The 20939-nt window shown below is 37.0% G+C and overlaps 1 protein-coding gene across 1 annotated transcript in view; it reads left to right on the top strand.

Annotated features, from left to right (window-relative positions):
- ARHGAP15 (Rho GTPase activating protein 15) overlaps positions 1–20939 on the top strand; it is a 488720-nt gene that overhangs the window by 80739 nt on the left and 387042 nt on the right. Inside the window, exon 6 of the mRNA XM_032209003.1 lies at positions 16447–16533. Within this exon, the coding sequence (XP_032064894.1) occupies positions 16447–16533 (87 nt within the window). The remainder of the gene's footprint in view (positions 1–16446; positions 16534–20939) is intronic.

The raw sequence follows: 20939 nt of genomic DNA, 5'->3' as shown, positions 1-20939 counted from the left end.
TTCTGCAAGACAGTTGTTAAGTGAATTTTGCTCCATCTTACGACATTTCTTGCCATAGTTATTAAGTGAATCACTGCAGTTGTTAAGTTACTAACATTGTTGTTAAATGAATCTGGCTCCCCCATGGACTTTGCTTCACCCCGGAACACTGTAACCATCATACATTCCAGTTGCCCAGGGTCCAAGTTTTAATCATGTGAAAAATGGTTATAAGCTATTTTTCCATTCCATTGTAATTTCAAGTGGTCACTAAACAAATAGTTGTAAATTGAGGATTACCTGTACAGATGAATGCAATATTGAAACAATACACTTCATCATAGTAGCAACTATCAATAAAAACTGTCCCATGTTCAATATGTCAGAATTGGAATTTCAATATCCATATACGCATATATATATATATTGCTTCCAGCTACATCAAGCAGAATTTGGGAGAGTGATTTATGTTGTTGTAGGATTAAAAAAAAGCTATTAGATTGGGGAAGTAAAGGCATATACAGAAAAGCACCCAAGATCTTATTTCATTATTGTAGTTTTCTTAGCAGAACAGAAATAAATGTACATCGTATTCAGTCGACAGTAAATAAAACAATGACCAAACATTTCTGCACTATAGAGGTTAGCCTAGCTGTTTCATTACATTGTTTTATTAATGGGTGAATTCTCCCATTGTCGAAGTATGCCTGTTAATAATGTAAAAGATTTTTTTTTAACTGTTACAGGCCTAGCAGGAAAAAAAAAAGGTTCCTAGCAAAGGAACTCTAGAGAGAAGCTTATTTGCTTTTGATGCAGATTAATGTAATTTTCTTTCTTTTTATTTTAAAAAAATCATCCTGCCATAATTTTTTGATAGCACAAAGGAAATAAACGTAAACTTCTGATCTGATTAAAAAATTGTTTACCAATTTTACTTTTAAGAATGGTTTATTTTGGAGAATGAAAGGATCCAACCATTAATTCAATAATGTAATGAAGTCAATGTTCATTTGTGGCAGTATGAATTTAATAACGTAACAATTTTTACCAAGAAAATAATATGATTTTCCATAAAGATGGATATACTCTGCTTACAAATAAATTAATTCATTAATTCCTGATTAAAGGCTATCTTATAAATACAAAATATGAAATAAAACTGCATCCATGCAGAGTTCCATTTTTCAGACTGCATTCCAGTAATTCTTGCTTGATTGAGAATAGATGTTTTCTCATTTAATGTTTGTGGGTACAGAAATACAGTGCCAGTTTTAGTTAACAGAACAGAATTGTTCTGACCTAGGCTTCCCAAGAGCATGAAGCAAACTCCTTGTCCCGACAAAAAACCCTTTTATTAATTTACTGTTAATTCTGCTCATTCATATCCAACAAAGCCTTTTGAGGGAGGATTTACAGTCACAGACCTTACCTGGCCAGGCTGATATCTTCAAAACTTGGCAAGGAGTCTCGGAGAGTCATGAACCAATTAAGTGAATGAATTGTCTCCTGCAAACTCCACTCCCCTTTCTCTCCTTTTTTACTTCCTCTGGGAGGGGCCATGCATCGTCCACCTGTGGCCTTATTCCCAAGTCAACCCCTGTTCTTTAGCTGTTTCCTTCAACTGGCAACTCTGTGCATGTGCACACTGGGAACAGGCTCCAACTATTCATTTGCCTCACTGATGTCTGACTCTGAAGGCAGCCGATAACTGGCATACAGCTGTGGCCCCCTCTCTGCCTCCAACACAGAGCCCTCATCAGAGCCTTCCCCAGACTCCAGGACTGGCCCATGTTCCCCCCCAACCTCCTCACTGTCTGAATCTGCTGCCAACTCCGCTTGCCACTGGTGGGCTACAAGAAGAATTTTTTTTCTTGGATTCTTATAAATGATTTAATTATTTAATTAATGGCCACTCACTCCTCACCATGTGGCTGGGTGGTTAACAAACAACTAAAAACATCAACAAGATAACAGAAGTATCAATTAACAGATATCTCTCTGTCTCATGTATTCCTAATGAATAAAACCATTTTAAAATGAGCTCATCCTACTCCTGGCTCAGGCTTTGGGAGAAGACTCACGGGGCAAGCGCAGCCACAGAGGAGTCATGCCTCCTAGCTCCTATTGAATAACACTGTTTAATCAAAAGTACACAAAGCACTAACCCTTGGGAAATGGACCATAATAATTGGAGAAACTGGGTGCCTGTCAGTGCCTAAGATGTAGGTAAGTAAGTAGGTAGATAACCGGAACATTATATTTTACAGGTAATTGCAACAGTTCATTTAGAATAGGAGTGTCAAACTCAATTTCATTGAGGGATGCATCAGGTTTGTTTTTTACTTCAGGAAGGGTGGGGTGGACATGGCCAGGATGGGCATGGCCAGCTTGCCATTACTCCTGCTGGGGATGCCTGTGACAGCCTGAGTGCTCTGCCAGTTAAAATGGCTCTCCTGAGCTCCATTTTCACTGGCAGCAGAACCGCGGTCCAGTCCTTTGCTGTTTGCCCCTGCAGGCTGAATTGGGCCCCCGGGCCTTGTGTTTGACACCCCTGATTGTCCAAAGTGATAAGAGCATGGAAAAAAGTAACAAGATCATTTTTCTACATTTATGACCATTGCAGCATCCCCATGATCACATGATCAACATATGGATGCTCAAGTACTTTTGTTTCTACTTGGAAACCGCTTCTGGACTTTGTGTTTAATGTGGGGAAAAAATGAAAGTTTGACTTTGGGTTTTACTGATTAGATAGATTTGTTGATATAAAAATGGCTCGTTTATACTACTATGTAAAAGGAAAAAGTTGAGGTTGGGTGTTACTATCTTATTTTAGGGTGTCATAAGTCAATGTCTTTTCTTTCTTTTTCCCTTCTTTTCTTCTTCCCTTTCCCTCCTCCCTTTGTCCTACTATTTGTTTTTGAATTTTTTATATTATGTATTATAAAAAAGTAAAAAAAGATAGAAATAAATTAATAAAATAATAATAATAATAACAACAACAACCTGAAGACAACTAAGTCGAAAGCTGAATATAAGAAAGAAATAATTGAGAAGCGAGCTGAAAATTGGAAAAGCAAAGCTGTGCATGGCCAATTCTTGAAAAATATTGAAGACAAAGCTGACCAAAAGCTAACTTAGAACTGGTTAAAATCAGGAGTACTGAAAAAAGAAACAGAAGGCTTTATTTTAGCAGCTCAAGAACAAGCCTTAGCCACAAATTGCATGAAAACAAAAAATCAGCATGTTACCAATAGCAAATGTCGCCTCTGTAATGAGAAAGATGAGAGAGTCGACCATTTGATCAGTGGGTGCAGCAAAATTTCACAAACTGACTACCTGCAATGCCATGACCATGTTGCTAAGATCATTCACTGGAAATTTTGCCAGAAGTTTGGATTTGAGTGCAGCAAAAACCATTGGGAACATCAGGTTCAGAAGGTTTTAGAGAATGAGAAAGTCAAGATCTTGTGGGACTTCAGAATTCAGACTGACAGGCATTTGGCCTACAACACACCTGACATAACAATAGTTGAAAAGAAAAAAAGTTTGGTTCACTGACATTGCAATACCTGGAGATGCACGAATTGAAGATAAGCAGCAAGAAAAAAATCACAAAGTACTGGGACTTGCAAATTGAACTTGAGCGACTGTGGAAAAAGAAATTGTGTGTTGTCCCGATTGTAATTGGAGCCCTTGGAGCAATACCTAAACGGCTACCTTGCTATTTGGAAATTTTAAATTTATCGGACTTGAACATTCTGATTCTACAAAAAACCATCCTACTTGGAACAGCTTATATCCTTCGACGTTATCTTAACAGTTCCTAGGTCCTTAGTTAGGACTCGAGCTGTTGAGCTACCAATCAGCCCAAAAGCTGTGAATCTCACCAAAGATTAAATAATAATAATAATAATAATAACAACAACAACAACAACAACAACAACAATACTCCACCATTGCTGGTCCCAAGCCTGGATGAGAAAGGAGGAGGGTTGGGATCAGGTTGGCAACCTGGCCCCATAAAAAAAAGGCCAACCCATATAACATGGTGAAAGAAACGAATAAAAATTCTATACCGCATCGGTCGTCACGTAGGTTAACAAGGGCCACGGCGGATGTTGAGATCCCTGGGAATCCTTCGACAAGTGGGCTACAAGTGGACCAGCCAACAAAACGACAAAAATATAGTGCAGATGAAAATCATGCCATAATGGCCTGTTATTACAACTCAGAGCCAGAAAAAAGAGGCTATTTAAAGCGAATGTATGAATTATGGAAACAACAATATCCAGATTCAAATGTTAGTGAACAACGACTAGCAGATCAAAGGCGATTTATTATACGGAATAAAGTGTTTGGTGAAGTTGAACATGAGGAAATTCAGGCAAATTGCAAAACCCAAAAAACAATATCACAAGCGGAAATAACTGATATTCAAGACACAACTAAAGACATTGTAGTAGAACTCCCAGAAGAAGATGTCGGGGAGGAAATAACAACACTACCACCAGAACCAGATATCATTGAACCAACTGATGAACTAACTCAAAAACAAAAAGAATTGAAGGACAAGATCATGGAGTATTTTCTGTCTAATGAGGAAAGGCAACATTTACCATCATTAAAAACTGTGCCTAAGAAAATTTTGGCCCCTATTATGAAAATAGTTAATGCAGTTCTTTCAACAATTGAACCGGGATCCATCTTGGAAACGATCAGTTAATGTACAATGAAGCTGTAATAGTCACTAAAGAACTAGGCATTAAAATCAAAGCACCTAGTCACACAATGGAAAAAGCATCAAAGCCAAAGTGGAAAATCCGATTAGAACAAAAAGTAAAAAAATTAAGGGCAGATGCTAGCAACTTAAAAAACATGTATGAGCAATGGCTTAAAAACAGCAAAATCATAGATCAGCTAATCAGAAGATATAGATTGGATACAAGAAACATCAATGAAGCTGTTGAGATTGTAAAACAGCAGATAACATCAACAGCTAGAAAAATTGAAAGATACGAGGCATGAATCATCCAATATAAACAAAATCAGCAATTTTGATCAGACCAATGGCGTTTTTATCAAAGTCTTAATGTGAATGGTGACACCAAAAGTGAGAAACCAGAAAAGCAGGCCACAGTTGAATTCTGGAAAGAACTGTGGGAAAATGCAAAGGACTACAATAAGGAAGCAAAGTGGATACATGACTTTGAGAAAAGCATTGGCAACAAGAAAATGCAAGTATTAGAAATAACAACTGAGTTGATCAAAAATCGAGTAAAAAAAGTAAAGAATTGGACATCACCTGGAAATGACAAATTGCATGGTTTCTGGCTCAAATATCTGACTGGTTTACATGCAATATTGGCCAGGCAACTGAATGAAATTTTACAAAATGGTCAAATTGATGAATGGTTGACAACTGGAAAAACATACTTGATTCAGAAGGATGCAACTAAAGGAACAATACCTGAAAACTACAGACCAATAACATGCTTGCCAACAACCTTCAAATTACTCACAGGCATTATTGCAGATAACATTATGAATTATTGGGAAACAAATAACATCTTGCCAGTAGAGCAAAAAGGCAACAAAAGAAGGAGCAGGGGCACAAAAGATCAGCTCCTAATTGATAAAATGATATTAGAAAATTGTAAGTACAGAAAAACAAACTTGAATAAGGTCTGGATTGATTACAAAAAGGCATTCAACTCATTGCCACATAGTTGGATCATAAAATGCTTAGAAACAACTGGCATTAGCAAAAATATTACACTCTTTACTGAAAAGGCGATGAAACAGTGGAGAACTGAGTTGGCAGTAGGGAATGAGATCTACGGAATGGTTAATATCAAACGAGGAATTTTCCAGGGTGATTCACTTTCACCTCTTCTCTTCATCATCGCGATGATCCCACTATCAGTAATCTTAAAAAAAAATGAAATTAGTCTACCAAACAGCCAAAGAAGCTGAAAAAAATTCTCATTTATTATATATGGATGATTTGAAACTGTATGGAAAGTCAGAAATAGAAATCCAATCACTGACAAACACAGTCCGAGTATTCAGCACTGATATTTCAATGTAGTTTGGCATGGAAAAATGCGCCATTGTATCCATAAAAAGGGGCAAAATCACTATATGTGAGGGAATTGAAATGGAGAAGTAAAAACTATTGTCAGGGAGAGTACACCAACGGAGTTAGGAAAATTTTGAAATCTAAATTGAATGGTGGAGTCACTAATCCTGGCTGCGCAAGAACAAACTATCCCACAAATGCCATTAAGGCCAAAATCGAAAAATCCTTTGATGATGCTAAATGCAGACTTTGCAAAGAAGCTGATGAAACTGTTGATCACATACTCAGCTGCTGTAAAAAAATCATTCAGACTGATTATAAATTGCGGCACAATTCAGTAGCACAAATGATCCATTGGAATTTGTGCAAAAATTATAATATTAAAACAGCAACAAACTGGTGGGAACATAAACCTGAAAAAGTCACCGAAAAATCAGATGGTCAAGATCTTGTGGGATTTTCGCATACAAACGGAGAAAATACTGGCGCATAATACATCAGACATCACACTGGTTGAGAAAAATAAGGTTAGAATCATAGACATCGCAATACCAGGTGATAGCAGGGTCGATGAGAAGGAATATTAAAAAATCGCGAAATACCAGGACTTAAAAATCGAAATTCAACGAATATGGCACAAACCAGCAATGGTAATCGGCACACTGAGTGCTATTCCAAAAGCACTGGAATTACATTTAAAACAGTTAAAAATTGACAAAATCACCATCAGTCAAATGCAAAAAGCCGCACTGCTTGGATCTGCACGCATATTAAGAAAATACGTTACGACGTCCTAGGCCCCTGGGTGGGGCCCGACTAGTAACCAATGCCAAATCCGGCGAAACAACTGGCCGCTGTGATACAATTGTATAATAATAATAATAATAAAAAAACTCCGCCGTTGCCGGTCCCAAGCCCGGATGAGAAAGGAGGAAGGTTGGGATCAGGTTGGCATCTGGTCCCGTAAAAAAAAACCCGCCAACCCATACAATATGGTGAAAAAAACAAATAAGAATTCCATACCGCATCGGTCGTCGCGCGGGTTAACAAGGGCCGCGGCGGATGTTGGGGTCCCTGGACATCCGTCGACAAGTGGGCTACAAGTGGACCAGCCAACAAAACGACAAAAATATAGTGCAGATGAAAACCGTGCCATAATGGCCTGTTACTACAACTCAGAGCCAGAAAAAAGAGGCTATTTAAAGCGAATGTATGAATTATGGAAACAACAATATCCAGATTCAAATGTTAGTGAACAACGACTAGCAGATCAAAGGCGATTTATTATACGGAATAAAGTATTTAGTGAAGTTGAACATGAGGAAATTCAGGAAAATTGCAAAACCCAAAAAACAATATCACAAGCGGAAATAACTGATATTCAAGACACAACTAAAGACATTATAGTAGAACTCCCAGAAGAAGCTCTCGGGGAGGAAATAACATCACCACCACTACAACCAGTTATCACTGAACCAACTGATGAACTAACTCAAAAACAAAAAGAATTGAAGGATAAGATCATGGAGCATTTTCTGCTTAATGAGGAAAGGCAACGTTTACCATCACTAAAAACTGTGCCTAAGAAAATTTTGGCCCCTATCATGAAAATGGTTAATGCAGTGTTTTCAACAATTGAACCGGGATCCATCTTGGAAACAAACCAGTTAATGTACAGCGCAGCTGTAATAGTCACTAATGAACTAGGCATTAAAATTAAAGTACCTAGTCACACAACAGAAAAAGCATCAAAGCCAAAGTGGAAAATCCGTTTAGAACAAAAAATCAAAAAATTAAGGGCAGATGCTAGTAACTTAAAGAACATGCATGAGCAACGGCTTAAAAACAACAAAATCATAGATTGGCTAATCAGGAGATATAGATTGGATACAAGAAACATCAATGAAGCTGTAGAGATTGTAAAACAGCAGATAACAGCAACAGCTAGAAAAATTGAAAGATATGAGGCACGAATCATCCAATATAAACAAAATCAGCAATTTCCATCAGACCAACGGCGTTTTTATCAAAGTCTTAATGTGATGTGAGCAAAAAGGCAACAAAAGAAGGAGCAGGGGCACAAAAGATCAGCTTCTAATTGATAAAATGATATTAGAAAATTGTAAGAACAGAAAAACGAACTTGAATATGGTCTGGATTGATTACAAAAAGGCATTTGACTCACTGCCACATAGTTGGATCATAAAATGCTTAGAAACAACTGGCATTAGCAAAAATATTACATCCTTTACTGAAAAGGCGATGAAACAATGGAGAACTGAGTTGGCAGTAGGGAATGAGATCTACGGAATGGTTAATATCAAGCGAGGAATTTTCCAGGGTGATTCACTTTCACCTCTTCTCTTCATCATCGCAATGATCCCACTATCAGTAATCTTAAAAAAAATGAAATTAGGCTACCAAACAGCCAAAGAAGCTGAAAAAATTTCACATTTACTATATATGGATGATTTGAAACTCTATGGAAAGTCAGAAATAGAAATCCAATCATTGACAAACACAGTCCGAATATTCAGCACCGATATTTCAATGCAGTTTGGCATGGAAAAATGCGCCACTGTATCCATAAAAAGGGGCAAAATCACTGCATGTGAGGGAATTGAAATGCCCAATGGCCAATTAATTAAATGCAATGAAAATGAAGCCTACAAATACTTAGGCATTCTGCAGTTGGATAACATCAAGCATGGAGAAGTAAAAACTATTGTCAGGCGAGAGTACACCAACAGAGTTAGGAAAATTTTAAAATCTAAATTAAATGGTGGAAATACAATCAAGGCCATAAATACCTGGGCAATACCAGTTATAAGATACACAGCTGGTATAGTTAACTGGACACAAGCTGATTTGGACCGAAAAACCAGGAAACTAATGACAATGCACTACAGTTTACATCCACGTGGTGATACTGATAGACTGTACCTGCCCCGAAAATCAGGTGGCAGAGGATTATTACAAGTGAAGCAAACAGTTGAAGAAGAAAAACATGGATTGGCTGATTATTTAAAAGAAAGTCAAGAACATCTATTAATCGAAGTAAAGAACAAAAATCTATTGAAGGCCCAACAGACGAAACAAGAATACAGAAAAGATGTGATAAAATCAAGAATGGAGAGTTGGCAGAACAAAGCACTGCATGGCCAATTTCTGGAAAAAATAAAAGATAAAGTGGACAGTGAACAAACTTGGTTATGGTTAACAACAGGTACATTAAAGAAAGAAACAGAGTCACTAATCCTGGCTGCGCAAGAACAAGCTATCCGCACAAATGCCATTAAGGCCAAAATCGAAAAATCCTCTGATGATGCCAAATGCAGACTTTGCAAAGAAGCTGATGAAACTGTTGATCACATACTCAGCTGCTGTAAAAAAATCACGCAGACTGATTATAAATTGCGGCACAATTCAGTAGCACAAATGATCCATTGGAATTTGTGCAAAAATTATAATATTAAAACAGCAACAAACTGGTGGGAACATCAGCCTGAAAAAGTCACCGAAAATCAGATGGTCAAGATCTTGTGGGATTTCCGTATACAAACCGACAAAATACTCGTGCATAATACACCAGACATCACACTGGTTGAGAAAAATAAGGTCACAATCATAGACATCGCAATACCAGGTGATAGCAGGGTCGCCGAGAAGGAACATGAAAAAATCGCAAGATACCAGGACTTAAAAATCGAAATTCAACGACTATGGCACAAACCAGCAGTGATAATTCCAGTGGTAATTGGCACACTGGGTGCTATTCCAAAAGCACTGGAATTACATTTAAAACAGTTAAAAATTGACAAAATCAACATCAGTCAAATGCAAAAAGCCGCACTGCTTGGATCTGCACGCATATTACGAAAATACGTTACGACGTCCTAGGCCCCTGGGTGGGGCCCGACTAGTAACCAATGCCAAATCCGGCGAAACAACTGGCCGCTGTGATACAATTGTATAATAATAATAATAATAATAATAATAATAATAATAATAATAGGATGATTGGCAACTGGTTTATATTCATAATAATTGCAGGGTCCCCGGGTCGTGTGATCATCTTTTGCAACCTTCTCTTCCCAAACTCCGCCGTTGCCGGTCCCAAGCCCGGATGAGAAAGGAGGAAGGTTGGGATCAGGTTGGCATCTGGTCCCGAAAAAAAACCCCCGCCAACCCATACAATATGGTGAAAAAAACGAATAAGAATTCCATACCGCATCGGTCGTCGCGCGGGTTAACAAGGGCCGCGGCGGATGTTGGGGTCCCTGGACATCCGTCGACAAGTGGGCTACAAGTGGACCAGCCAACAAAACGACAAAAATATAGTGCAGATGAAAACCGTGCCATAATGGCCTGTTACTACAACTCAGAGCCAGAAAAAAGAGGATATTTAAAGCGAATGTATGAATTATGGAAACAACAATATCCAGATTCAAATGTTAGTGAACAACGACTAGCAGATCAAAGGCGATTTATTATACGGAATAAAGTGTTTAGTGAAGTTGAACATGAGGAAATTCAGGCAAATTGCAAAACCCAAAAAACAATATCACAAGCGGAAATAACTGATATTCAAGACACAACTAAAGACACTATAGTAGAACTCCCAGAAGAAGCTCTCGGGGAGGAAATAACATCACCACCACTAGAACCAGTTATCATTGAACCAACTGATGAACTAACTCAAAAACAAAAAGAATTGAAGGATAAGATCATGGAGCATTTTCTGCTTAATGAGGAAAGGCAACGTTTACCATCACTAAAAACTGTGCCTAAGAAAATTTTGGCCCCTATCATGAAAATGGTTAATGCAGTGTTTTCAACAATTGAACCGGGATCCATCTTGGAAACAAACCAGTTAATGTACAGCGCAGCTGTAATAGTCACTAATGAACTAGGCATTAAAATTAAAGTACCTAGTCACACAACAGAAAAAAAGCATCAAAGCCAAAGTGGAAAATCCGTCTAGAACAAAAAATCAAAAAATTAAGGGCAGATGCTAGTAACTTAAAGAACATGCATGAGCAACGGCTTAAAAACAACAAAATCATAGATCGGCTAATCAGAAGATATAGATTGGATACAAGAAACATCAATGAAGCTGTAGAGATTGTAAAACAGCAGATAACAGCAACAGCTAGAAAAATTGAAAGATATGAGGCACGAATCATCCAATATAAACAAAATCAGCAATTTCGATCAGACCAACGGCGTTTTTATCAAAGTCTTAATGTGAATGGTGACACCAAAAGTGAAAAACCAGAAAAGCAGGCCACAGTTGAATTCTGGAAAGAATTGTGGGAAAATGCAAAGGACTACAACAAGGAAGCAAAGTGGATACATGACTTTGAGAAAAGCATTGGCAACAAACAAATGCAAGTATTAGAAATAACAACTGAGATGATCAAAAATCGAGTTAAAAAGGTAAAGAATTGGACATCACCTGGAAAGGACCAATTACATGGTTTCTGGCTCAAATATCTGACCAGTTTACATGCAATATTAGCCAGGCAACTGAATGAAATTTTACAAAAGGGCCAAATTGATGAATGGTTGACAACTGGAAAAACATACTTGATTCAGAAAGATCCAACTAAAGGAACAACACCTGAAAACTATAGACCAATAACATGCTTACCAACAACCTTCAAATTACTCACAGGCATTATTGCAGATAACATGATGGATTATTTGGAAACAAACAACATCTTGCCAGTAGAGCAAAAAGGCAACAAAAGAAGGAGCAGGGGCACAAAAGATCAGCTTCTAATTGATAAAATGATATTAGAAAATTGTAAGAACAGAAAAACGAACTTGAATATGGTCTGGATTGATTACAAAAGGCATTTGACTCACTGCCACATAGTTGGATCATAAAATGCTTAGAAACAACTGGCATTAGCAAAAATATTACATCCTTTACTGAAAAGGCGATGAAACAATGGAGAACTGAGTTGGCAGTAGGGAATGAGAGCTACGGAATGGTTAATATCAAGCGAGGAATTTTCCAGGGTGATTCACTTTCACCTCTTCTCTTCATCATCGCAATGATCCCACTATCAGTAATCTTAAAAAAATGAAATTAGGCTACCAAACAGCCAAAAAAGCTGAAAAAATTTCGCATTTACTATATATGGATGATTTGAAACTCTATGGCAAGTCAGAAATAGAAATCCAATCATTGACAAATACAGTCCGAGTATTCAGCACCGATATTTCAATGCAGTTTGGCATGGAAAAATGCGCCACTGTATCCATAAAAAGGGGCAAAATCACTGCATCTGAGGGAATTGAAATGCCCAATGGCCAACTAATTAAATGCAAAGAAAATGAAGCCTACAAATACTTAGGCATTCTGCAGTTGGATAACATCAAGCATGGAGAAGTAAAAACTATTGTCAGGCGAGAGTACACCAACAGAGTTAGGAAAATTTTGAAATCTAAATTGAATGGTGGAAATACAATCAAGGCCATAAATACCTGGGCAATACCAGTTATAAGATACACAGCTGGCATAGTTAACTGGACACAAGCTGATTTGGACCTTTTGGACCGAAAAACCAGGAAACTAATGACAATGCACTACAGTTTACATCCACGTGGTGATACTGATAGACTATATCTGCCCCGAAAATCAGGTGGCAGAGGATTATTACAAGTGAAGCAAACAGTTGAAGAAGAAAAACATGCACTGGCTGATTATTTAAAAGAAAGTCAAGAACATCTATTAATTGAAGTAAAGAACAAAAATCTACTGAAGGCCCAACAGACAAAACAAGAATACAGAAAAGATGTGATAAAATCAAAAATGGAGAGTTGGCAGAACAAAGCACTGCATGGTCAATTTCTGGAAAAAATAAAAGATAAAGTGGACAGTGAACAAACTTGGTTATGGTTAACAACAGGTACATTAAAGAAAGAAACAGAGTCACTACTCCTGGCTGCGCAAGAACAAGCTATCCACACAAACGCCATTAAGGCCAAAATCGAAAAATCCTCTGATGATGCCAAATGCAGACTTTGCAAAGAAGCTGATGAAACTGTTGATCACATACTCAGCTGCTGTAAAAAAATCACGCAGACTGATTATAAATTGCGGCACAATTCAGTAGCACAAATGATCCATTGGAATTTGTGCAAAAATTATAATATTAAAACAGCAACAAACTGGTGGGAACATCAGCCTGAAAAAGTCACCGAAAATCAGATGGTCAAGATCTTGTGGGATTTCCGTATACAAACCGACAAAATACTGGCGCATAATACACCAGACATCACACTGGTTGAGAAAAATAAGGTCACAATCATAGACATCGCAATACCAGGTGATAGCAGGGTCGCCGAGAAGGAACATGAAAAAATCACAAGATACCAGGACTTAAAAATCGAAATTCAACGACTATGGCACAAACCAGCAGTGGTAATTCCAGTGGTAATTGGCACACTGGGTGCTATTCCAAAAGCACTGGAATTACATTTAAAACAGTTAAAAATTGACAAAATCACCATCAGTCAAATGCAAAAAGCCGCACTGCTTGGATCTGCACGCATATTACGAAAATACGTTACAACGTCCTAGGCCCCTGGGTGGGGCCCGACTAGTAACCAATGCCAAATCCGGCGAAACAACTGGCCGCTGTGATACAATTGTACAACAACAATAATAATAGGATGATTGGCAACTGGTTTATATTCATAATAATTGCAGGGTCCCCGGGTCGTGTGATCATCTTTTGCAACCTTCTCTTAAGCAAAGTCAAAAGCCAAATTCACTTAACAACCGTGTTGCTAATTTAACAAATGAAGTGATTCACTTTGCAACTGTGGCAAGACAGATTGTAAAATGGGGCAAAACCCATTACCTCACTTAGCAACAGAAATGAGTTCAATTATGGTTGTAAGCCGAGGACTACGTGCATACTGATTTGAAGGAAACATTTTCAACTGAGCATTTTTAACTTTATCACAGGCTGACTTTTCTCTGTTATAAAATATTAGGTTGCTAAGCATCCTTTACATTTAGTTGTTAGCAATGTTCTCTGAAGACCGTATCTTTTTAAGCAAATTTCCATTTTGACATGAAATGCTAGCCCACTATGCGTTTTTAGCCTCCAGAAACTTCAGCAGATAGTAGCATAGCTCAGGCTATTAGTCCTTGTGCAAACTAATTTTCTGGACAAAAATGCTTTCTACATCCATATTCACAAGAACAGGACTTAAACGTAATGGACACTTTTAGCAGTTTAAAGAACTGTTCTTCCAAGGGTTTTGATAGAACATAATTGGCCTGACTGGAAAATACAAAGTAAGGGCATTTATTTACTTATTTAAAAGATTTATATGGACACTTATCTTGTAAAACAGAACTCTGGGAAGGTCACATCAATACCCCACTCCAAAACCCAGCCCTCCAAGAAAACACAGCTATTCTGTCATCTCTGTGCATTCATCTACACAATCCTCTTGCTATCCCAATGTCTGGGAGAAAAGACAGTTGTTGCCCTAACTGGGGGAGCCAGTTTCATATGGTGGTTAAAATAGAAGACTAGAAACTAGGAGATTGTGAGTTTGAATCCTGCCTTGAGCAGAAAATCAGTCAGGTGAAAATCTTGGACTAATAGCTGCTACAAATGAATAAGAGCTAAAAATGAATAAGAGCCAGCAGTGTGTGTGTGTGTATGAGAGCCAGTAGTGAGAACAATGAACCAATGGAACAGCTTGCCTTCTGTAGTTCTGAGTGCTGCATCACTGGAAGTTTTTTTAAAAAAAGACTGGACATTTATTTGTCTGAAATGGTATAGGGCTGTGATGGCACACCTATGACATGGATGCCAGATGTGGCATGCACAGCCCTCTTTGTGGGCATGTGTGCCATTGCCAGCTGCTCTTCTGGGTTCCATCGCGCATGTGCACTGGCCAGCTGCTCTTTTGGATTCCAGTGCTCTGGCATGCCAGAGGATTAATTAAATGGCCATGGGAAGGTATTTGACATAATTCTGATGAAAAAGGTAGAAGAGTTGACTGATTAAAATATGAGAAATACATTGTGCTTTTATGCCATGCAAAGAGGTTTGGGGATGAGAATACAGACCAGTTTTTTTTTCTTTATCAGGGCATTGATAGATATATTAATGTGAGAAAGGTACTGTATGTTTCTTAATTGAAAGAAAAGGTTTGGATTATGGAGCAGTGTGTATAAATATGGAGTTGAAAATTGCTGCTGAATATGATTAAAGCAATACATGATGCATGAAAACCACTGGAATGCCTAGTGAATAGCTCGACATTTACCAAGGACAAAGGCTGATATCCCCACAGTTGCTTTAGGTAAATAAAATAAATAGATAAGTGGCTAAATAATTCTTGTTGGGTAGTTGGAAGTGTTGGTTGGGGCTGTGTGTAGGATCAAATGGCAATGGGTCAGATACAAATGACAAAGTAACTATAGGAAGAGTGAATAGGTTGAATGAGAGAGAGTTAGGAAATTATGGTAGAATAGGGTTCTTAAAATCTTCAAGAAGAGAATGATGAGAAGTTTAAGACAAACTAGAAGTGGAAGACAAATATTTTTCAAAAAACAAAACAACACCATGGAGAATTATACTGAATAGTACTGGGGCAAAGTAGATTTAACTGTATTTCCTTTCCTTTTTCTCTTGTTTCCTGCCTTTAATTTCTTTAGCTTATTATTTCTTACTTTTGCTTTGTGCTGTTCCTAATACTGCTTACTCTGAAAGCAAATAGCCTGATTGGTAAGTGTGTAGGACTTGGAAATGTTATTACTTACATCTGGCTCAATTAATTCCAGCAGGGTGAGAAACACAGAGTTAAGAGCTATGGGAAGGTGCCTTTGGGAGGAAGCCTGTAGTTAAGATGACTGCTTGTACTCAGAGGCTTTAGGTTTGGCTGAGTTACAACAAGCTTAACACATGATCATGACATGGTAGATACTTTTTCCCTCCACAAGCAAGACATTCAGTTGTACAAACATTGACAGAGAAAGAGGCATTCAGAACAGAGAAAAAGGCTTAGCTAAACAACACTTGCAAAGATTAACCCAAACCGTGTTTGCTTGAGTTTTATAAAATGAAGAAGTTTATGTTTTTCCCCCTAATATAAAACTACATTATTTATGGGGGGTTTGGTCATAATAAAGCTGGTGTAGATGTTGCCATTTCCTAGGAGCTACTAAGTAATATTTTGGAGGACTTTGTATAAGCCACCTATGAGTTGGGCAATATATTAAGAATGGTTTCATAAGAATTTGGAGAGGGACATCCAATATGGAGAACAGCTGAATTTAATCAGTTAATTCACCAAGGTCTTTGGAAGTCAATAGCCAATTCATTCTCAATATTCTTCATCGATAGAAAAGCCCCAAATCTGAATGGCTGGACTTGTGTGGAGCTCAGATTGAGTGGACCAAGGAAAAATCTAGCAAAAAGAATGTCTTCCAGGTAGGACATGATTTATTTTTATCCCCTTGTTCTTTGTCAGTCAACAGTCTCCTGTTCTATTTTGTTATTGTTCACAATCAGGATTCTTTCCCAGGGGCAGCTGTATAATGACTATAGTACACCGAGGCAATGTTTGCATTTTCTCTGTTAAAGCAATTGGAAAGCATAATATTTTATTCAGTATTTTTTTCCCCTCTCCCTTGGCTAAAGTGTCTTGATGATTGAATTAACTCAAAACCCTCGAGAACCTGTTGATTTGCTGATTAATGTGCTACACGCAATTTGTTTATAAAAGTTGGGAGGTAATTTGTTTTGGGTTTAAAAACTGGGATCCTTGACCTAATGAACTTCTGTAAACAGAACTTTCACATGCTGCTTACACAAGTTGTACTCCCAACTGAATGGAATTTGACTGTTTATTTTTGTGATTTCTCATGGCTTTAATGACAGGCTAGGGGGCAAAGTGATGGGGAAGGGGAAAAAAGCTACATTTTTCAAAGCTAATTCAAAGAGCATTGCCTTTTCTTCAAAGTCAAAGAATTTCAATGATTACAAAGAATTTAACCAAGTTGCTTTCTGATAATATTTAACAGGTTAAATATTAACAGGTTAATTATGGTGGAAGCAACTTACAAATAACAATTATTTGGATTACAGCCTTATATTACAATCTCTGATAACTCAGAAATCTCATTGGAATCGGGTTACAAACTCAGATGTCTGTGCTGGCTCCATGATAGGAGGAAATCAATAGAATGTGGTGTCATAGAACTTTTCTAAGCAAAATAGATCCCATAAGGTTCATGTGGATAACTTGAGTTACAGTAGTAGCCAAAATTGTGGAAACCTTTTAGGAAAATTTTTGAGGTTTGATGGCTAATAACACCACTTTATTTTGGAGCAGTACCATAAAATTATATAGCAATGGAAAGATAATTTAATCAAGAATGTAATGCAACAAAGTTTGTTCAATTATCTGTATTCTATGAAACGTTATAGCCAAATAACCAGAAAAAGGAAGAACAGATTGCTTAGGTTGAGATCAGGTAGTTTTCTTTCATCTGATTGTAGCCAATGAGCATGAGTGTTTAGAGAGCCAATCAGGTGTCATCTTGTTTTGGTAATGAACCAATCAGCTCACAGTAGGATCCAGTTATTGATGTCATGTATTCAAGCTGAGAGGAGGAAATTTGACAGCGTATTATGTGATTGCTATCAAGTTGTTTGGGTTTTTTATGTTCTTTCATTTGGTGAGCTTGTAAAATGTAATAAAATTAAAGTAATGGTGCAAAGAGTTGACTGGTCACCCGAAAGTGATGTAAAATAGTATTATTAAGTGAACAAGGCTACAGCTATAAAGAAATTAGAAAAAATATTGGTGGAAACTTAACCAAAGGTGATATTTCTAAGTTTTTGAAGAGGTATAAGGAGACTCAGTCACTACAAAACCACACTGGTAAAGGCTTATAATTTTTTTTTTTTAAAGAAATAGCACAATGCAGTGTGAAGTTGAATGCAAGGACTGTTCGGTGTAGACTGTAGGAATTTGTCCTAAAATCTAGAATTCCATGAAAAAAGCCACTTTTATCTCTCAAACAAAGGTTGAAAAGATTAAACTGGGCTTTAAATTATATCTTTCCATTGATATATAATTTTATGGTACTACTGCAAAAAAAGGTGGTGTTATCAGCGATCAAACCTCAAAAATACACTTTTCCCAAAAGGTTTCCACAATTTTGGCCACTACTGTATTTCACTAGGAGATAGGTGGCAAATAAATTAAATGAATAAATAAAATAACTTGAATGGCACAGGTCAAGCTTTTAGACTTCTGAAAATTTTCCACAGAACCTTAGAAGTAAATTATCGTGTGCTGTGGGAGACAAATGGTTATCTCCACAAAAATTCCATGACCATCTGTGAATGTTGCCATGTTTTTGTGGCAACATGCATCTCCCCTCTGTGGCCATGAATAAAAGCCATATCATACCAAGTGGTCCACTCACAATTGATATGACAGTTATTTCCCCCTCTATTATCTTCCAACTCCAATCTCTGAATCATATCTTGTTATTTTCTCCAATTGTTTTCCATCAATTCAGTTGTCTCCAGATATTGCCAAAACAATAAACCATTTCATCTTATTTTCTATAATGGTAATGACTGGTGTATTTTATACCCTAAGTACCTATCGGTTTGAATTTTGAAATCCTACAAAAGTTTGATCCTGTTTTTGCAACTTTTTCAGACACTTGGTCCTATTGTTGTTGTTACATTGTTTTTATACTTTTATTCATCAAGGAACAACACAGTATAAAAAAACAAACAAAAATATATCACACATTACTGGTATTTAGAAATTCTAGTAATGTCCTAGGATGTAATGTGCCCAACAAGATGGCTCTTTTTGCATTATGTTCACATTTTTTTAACTCCAAAGTTGATATTCATATTTCTGACTAAGGTATTAATGACTACAAAGATGATTTTGCTATCATCATTTTTCTATAATCTCTCCATTTGGATTGTTCACTCTTTATGTATTGCAACTTTTTTCAATTCTTTGTCCTTTGATTCTGTTGTCTCTGGAGATTGTCACACATAAAATAATTAATCTGAGTGAGATTGGCTGTTACAAAATTATGTGTGTGTAGATAGATAGATAGATAGATAGATAGATAGATAGATAGATAGATAGATAGATAGATAGATAGATAGAGTTATGTCAAAGCACCTGGTGTGCTCAAAAATGGGAGTGTTTCCCTTTCGCCTTCCAGCTCCCTAGGAGCCTTCCAGGCAGAAAACCATTTTTGTGTTGCATTTGTGTTGATAAATAAATAAAGGGAGACTAATATAGATCTATTTCAATCTATTTAGCTCTTATCAGCTAGCCATACCCTTACTGGGATTCAAACCTGGGCTGTTTTACATGTTAGGCAGCCTAGAATCCCAGTAAGGGTATGGCTAGCTGATGAGAGCTAAATAGTTTGAAATAGATCTATACTAGTCTCCCTTTATTTATTTATCAGCACAAATATAACACACACACAGACACACACACACACACATATGTATGTGTGTGTGTGTGTGTGTGTGTGTATATATATATATATATATATATATATATATATATATATATATATACACACACACATACATACACACACACACACATACATATACATATATACACATATACATTTGTATTTGTACAAACCTTAATAACTCATGGTGGCTGCACTGTCATGATGTTGTTTATAAATCTGACTTTTTTTTTCTTTTTTAAAATATATTATTTTGTTTTATCAACAAAAATAAAAGACAAAAGAGACAAAACAAAGTCATAAGTTGTAGGTTGATTTTGTCTTCATTTGATGTATTTTTAGTATCATTTTGTCCATCAGCGACCAATCTTTACTTTCTTGTAAATGTTTGTTTGTAATTTGAAGTTGTAATTCTTAGTAGAATAGTTAGCCCCTGAAACATTCTTTTTTTCTGTCTTTTACTATTAAAATGTCCTGTGTTTTGCAGCATTTTTGAATCTTGCCTTGTGGCTTCTTATTTTTGTGGACTAAAGAGAACCTGGAAATAGTTTCACGGGACACGTGTGAGTGCGTGGTGCAGTTTTGCAACTAGCTAGCAGTTTGGCTCCCACAGCATGCAATCCGACATCTTGTATTTAGGTCTCCATCAGAGGAGTAGTGAATAAAAGGAGATTTATGTTCAAATCATATGCTTTAAACATTTCTGCTAAGTGCTAGTTTGCTCTTTGGTGTTGAGCCTGCAATTTAAGGCACAGAGGATTAAAAGGATTACAACATAATCTTAAATAATCCTAAGTGTCATTTACAGAGAGATGGTTGTATAATAACTAAATAAAACCATGTGAAAGGGTGGTGTGTTGTCAGTCTGTCACTGAAACCATGTCTCCGTTGCCCTTTCGTTCCTCTCCTTCCTCGACTCCAAAGCATGTTGGAAAGGCAGTCTTGATAGAAAATTGCCACAGAAGATGACCATTGAGTTGCAAGATGGGACGCTAACATGGTTACCAAAGCATTAATAACTCGATTAGTTTTTAAAAATCATTCCAAGGCTCAATGTTTCATGTTCGTAGCACAACTATTTCCGAAAGACCTGATTTATTTCCCTGATTTTTACCTTGCTCTTTGTTTATCTTAATGTGAAACTTAATCACCATTTGTTGAATTTAGCATTGCAACAATAATTGGGGGTGGGGGATGGGGGGGGGATGGACCACTGCTTGATGTGTTTCATTTTAGCATCATGAAGAATATCCAATTCTACTGAGGATGTTATATGTGCAAATTATGTTATACTAAGCATTTATTCAGAGTCAACAATGTGCTTGGCATTGGCATAACAAACAGGAATATGATTATTCTTTT

The sequence above is a fragment of the Thamnophis elegans genome, chromosome 1 (genome assembly GCF_009769535.1).
Source record: "Thamnophis elegans isolate rThaEle1 chromosome 1, rThaEle1.pri, whole genome shotgun sequence".
Lineage (NCBI taxonomy): Eukaryota > Metazoa > Chordata > Lepidosauria > Squamata > Colubridae > Thamnophis > Thamnophis elegans.
Note: the sequence above shows the minus strand (reverse complement) of the source record. Positions and strands in the feature narration are given on the sequence as shown.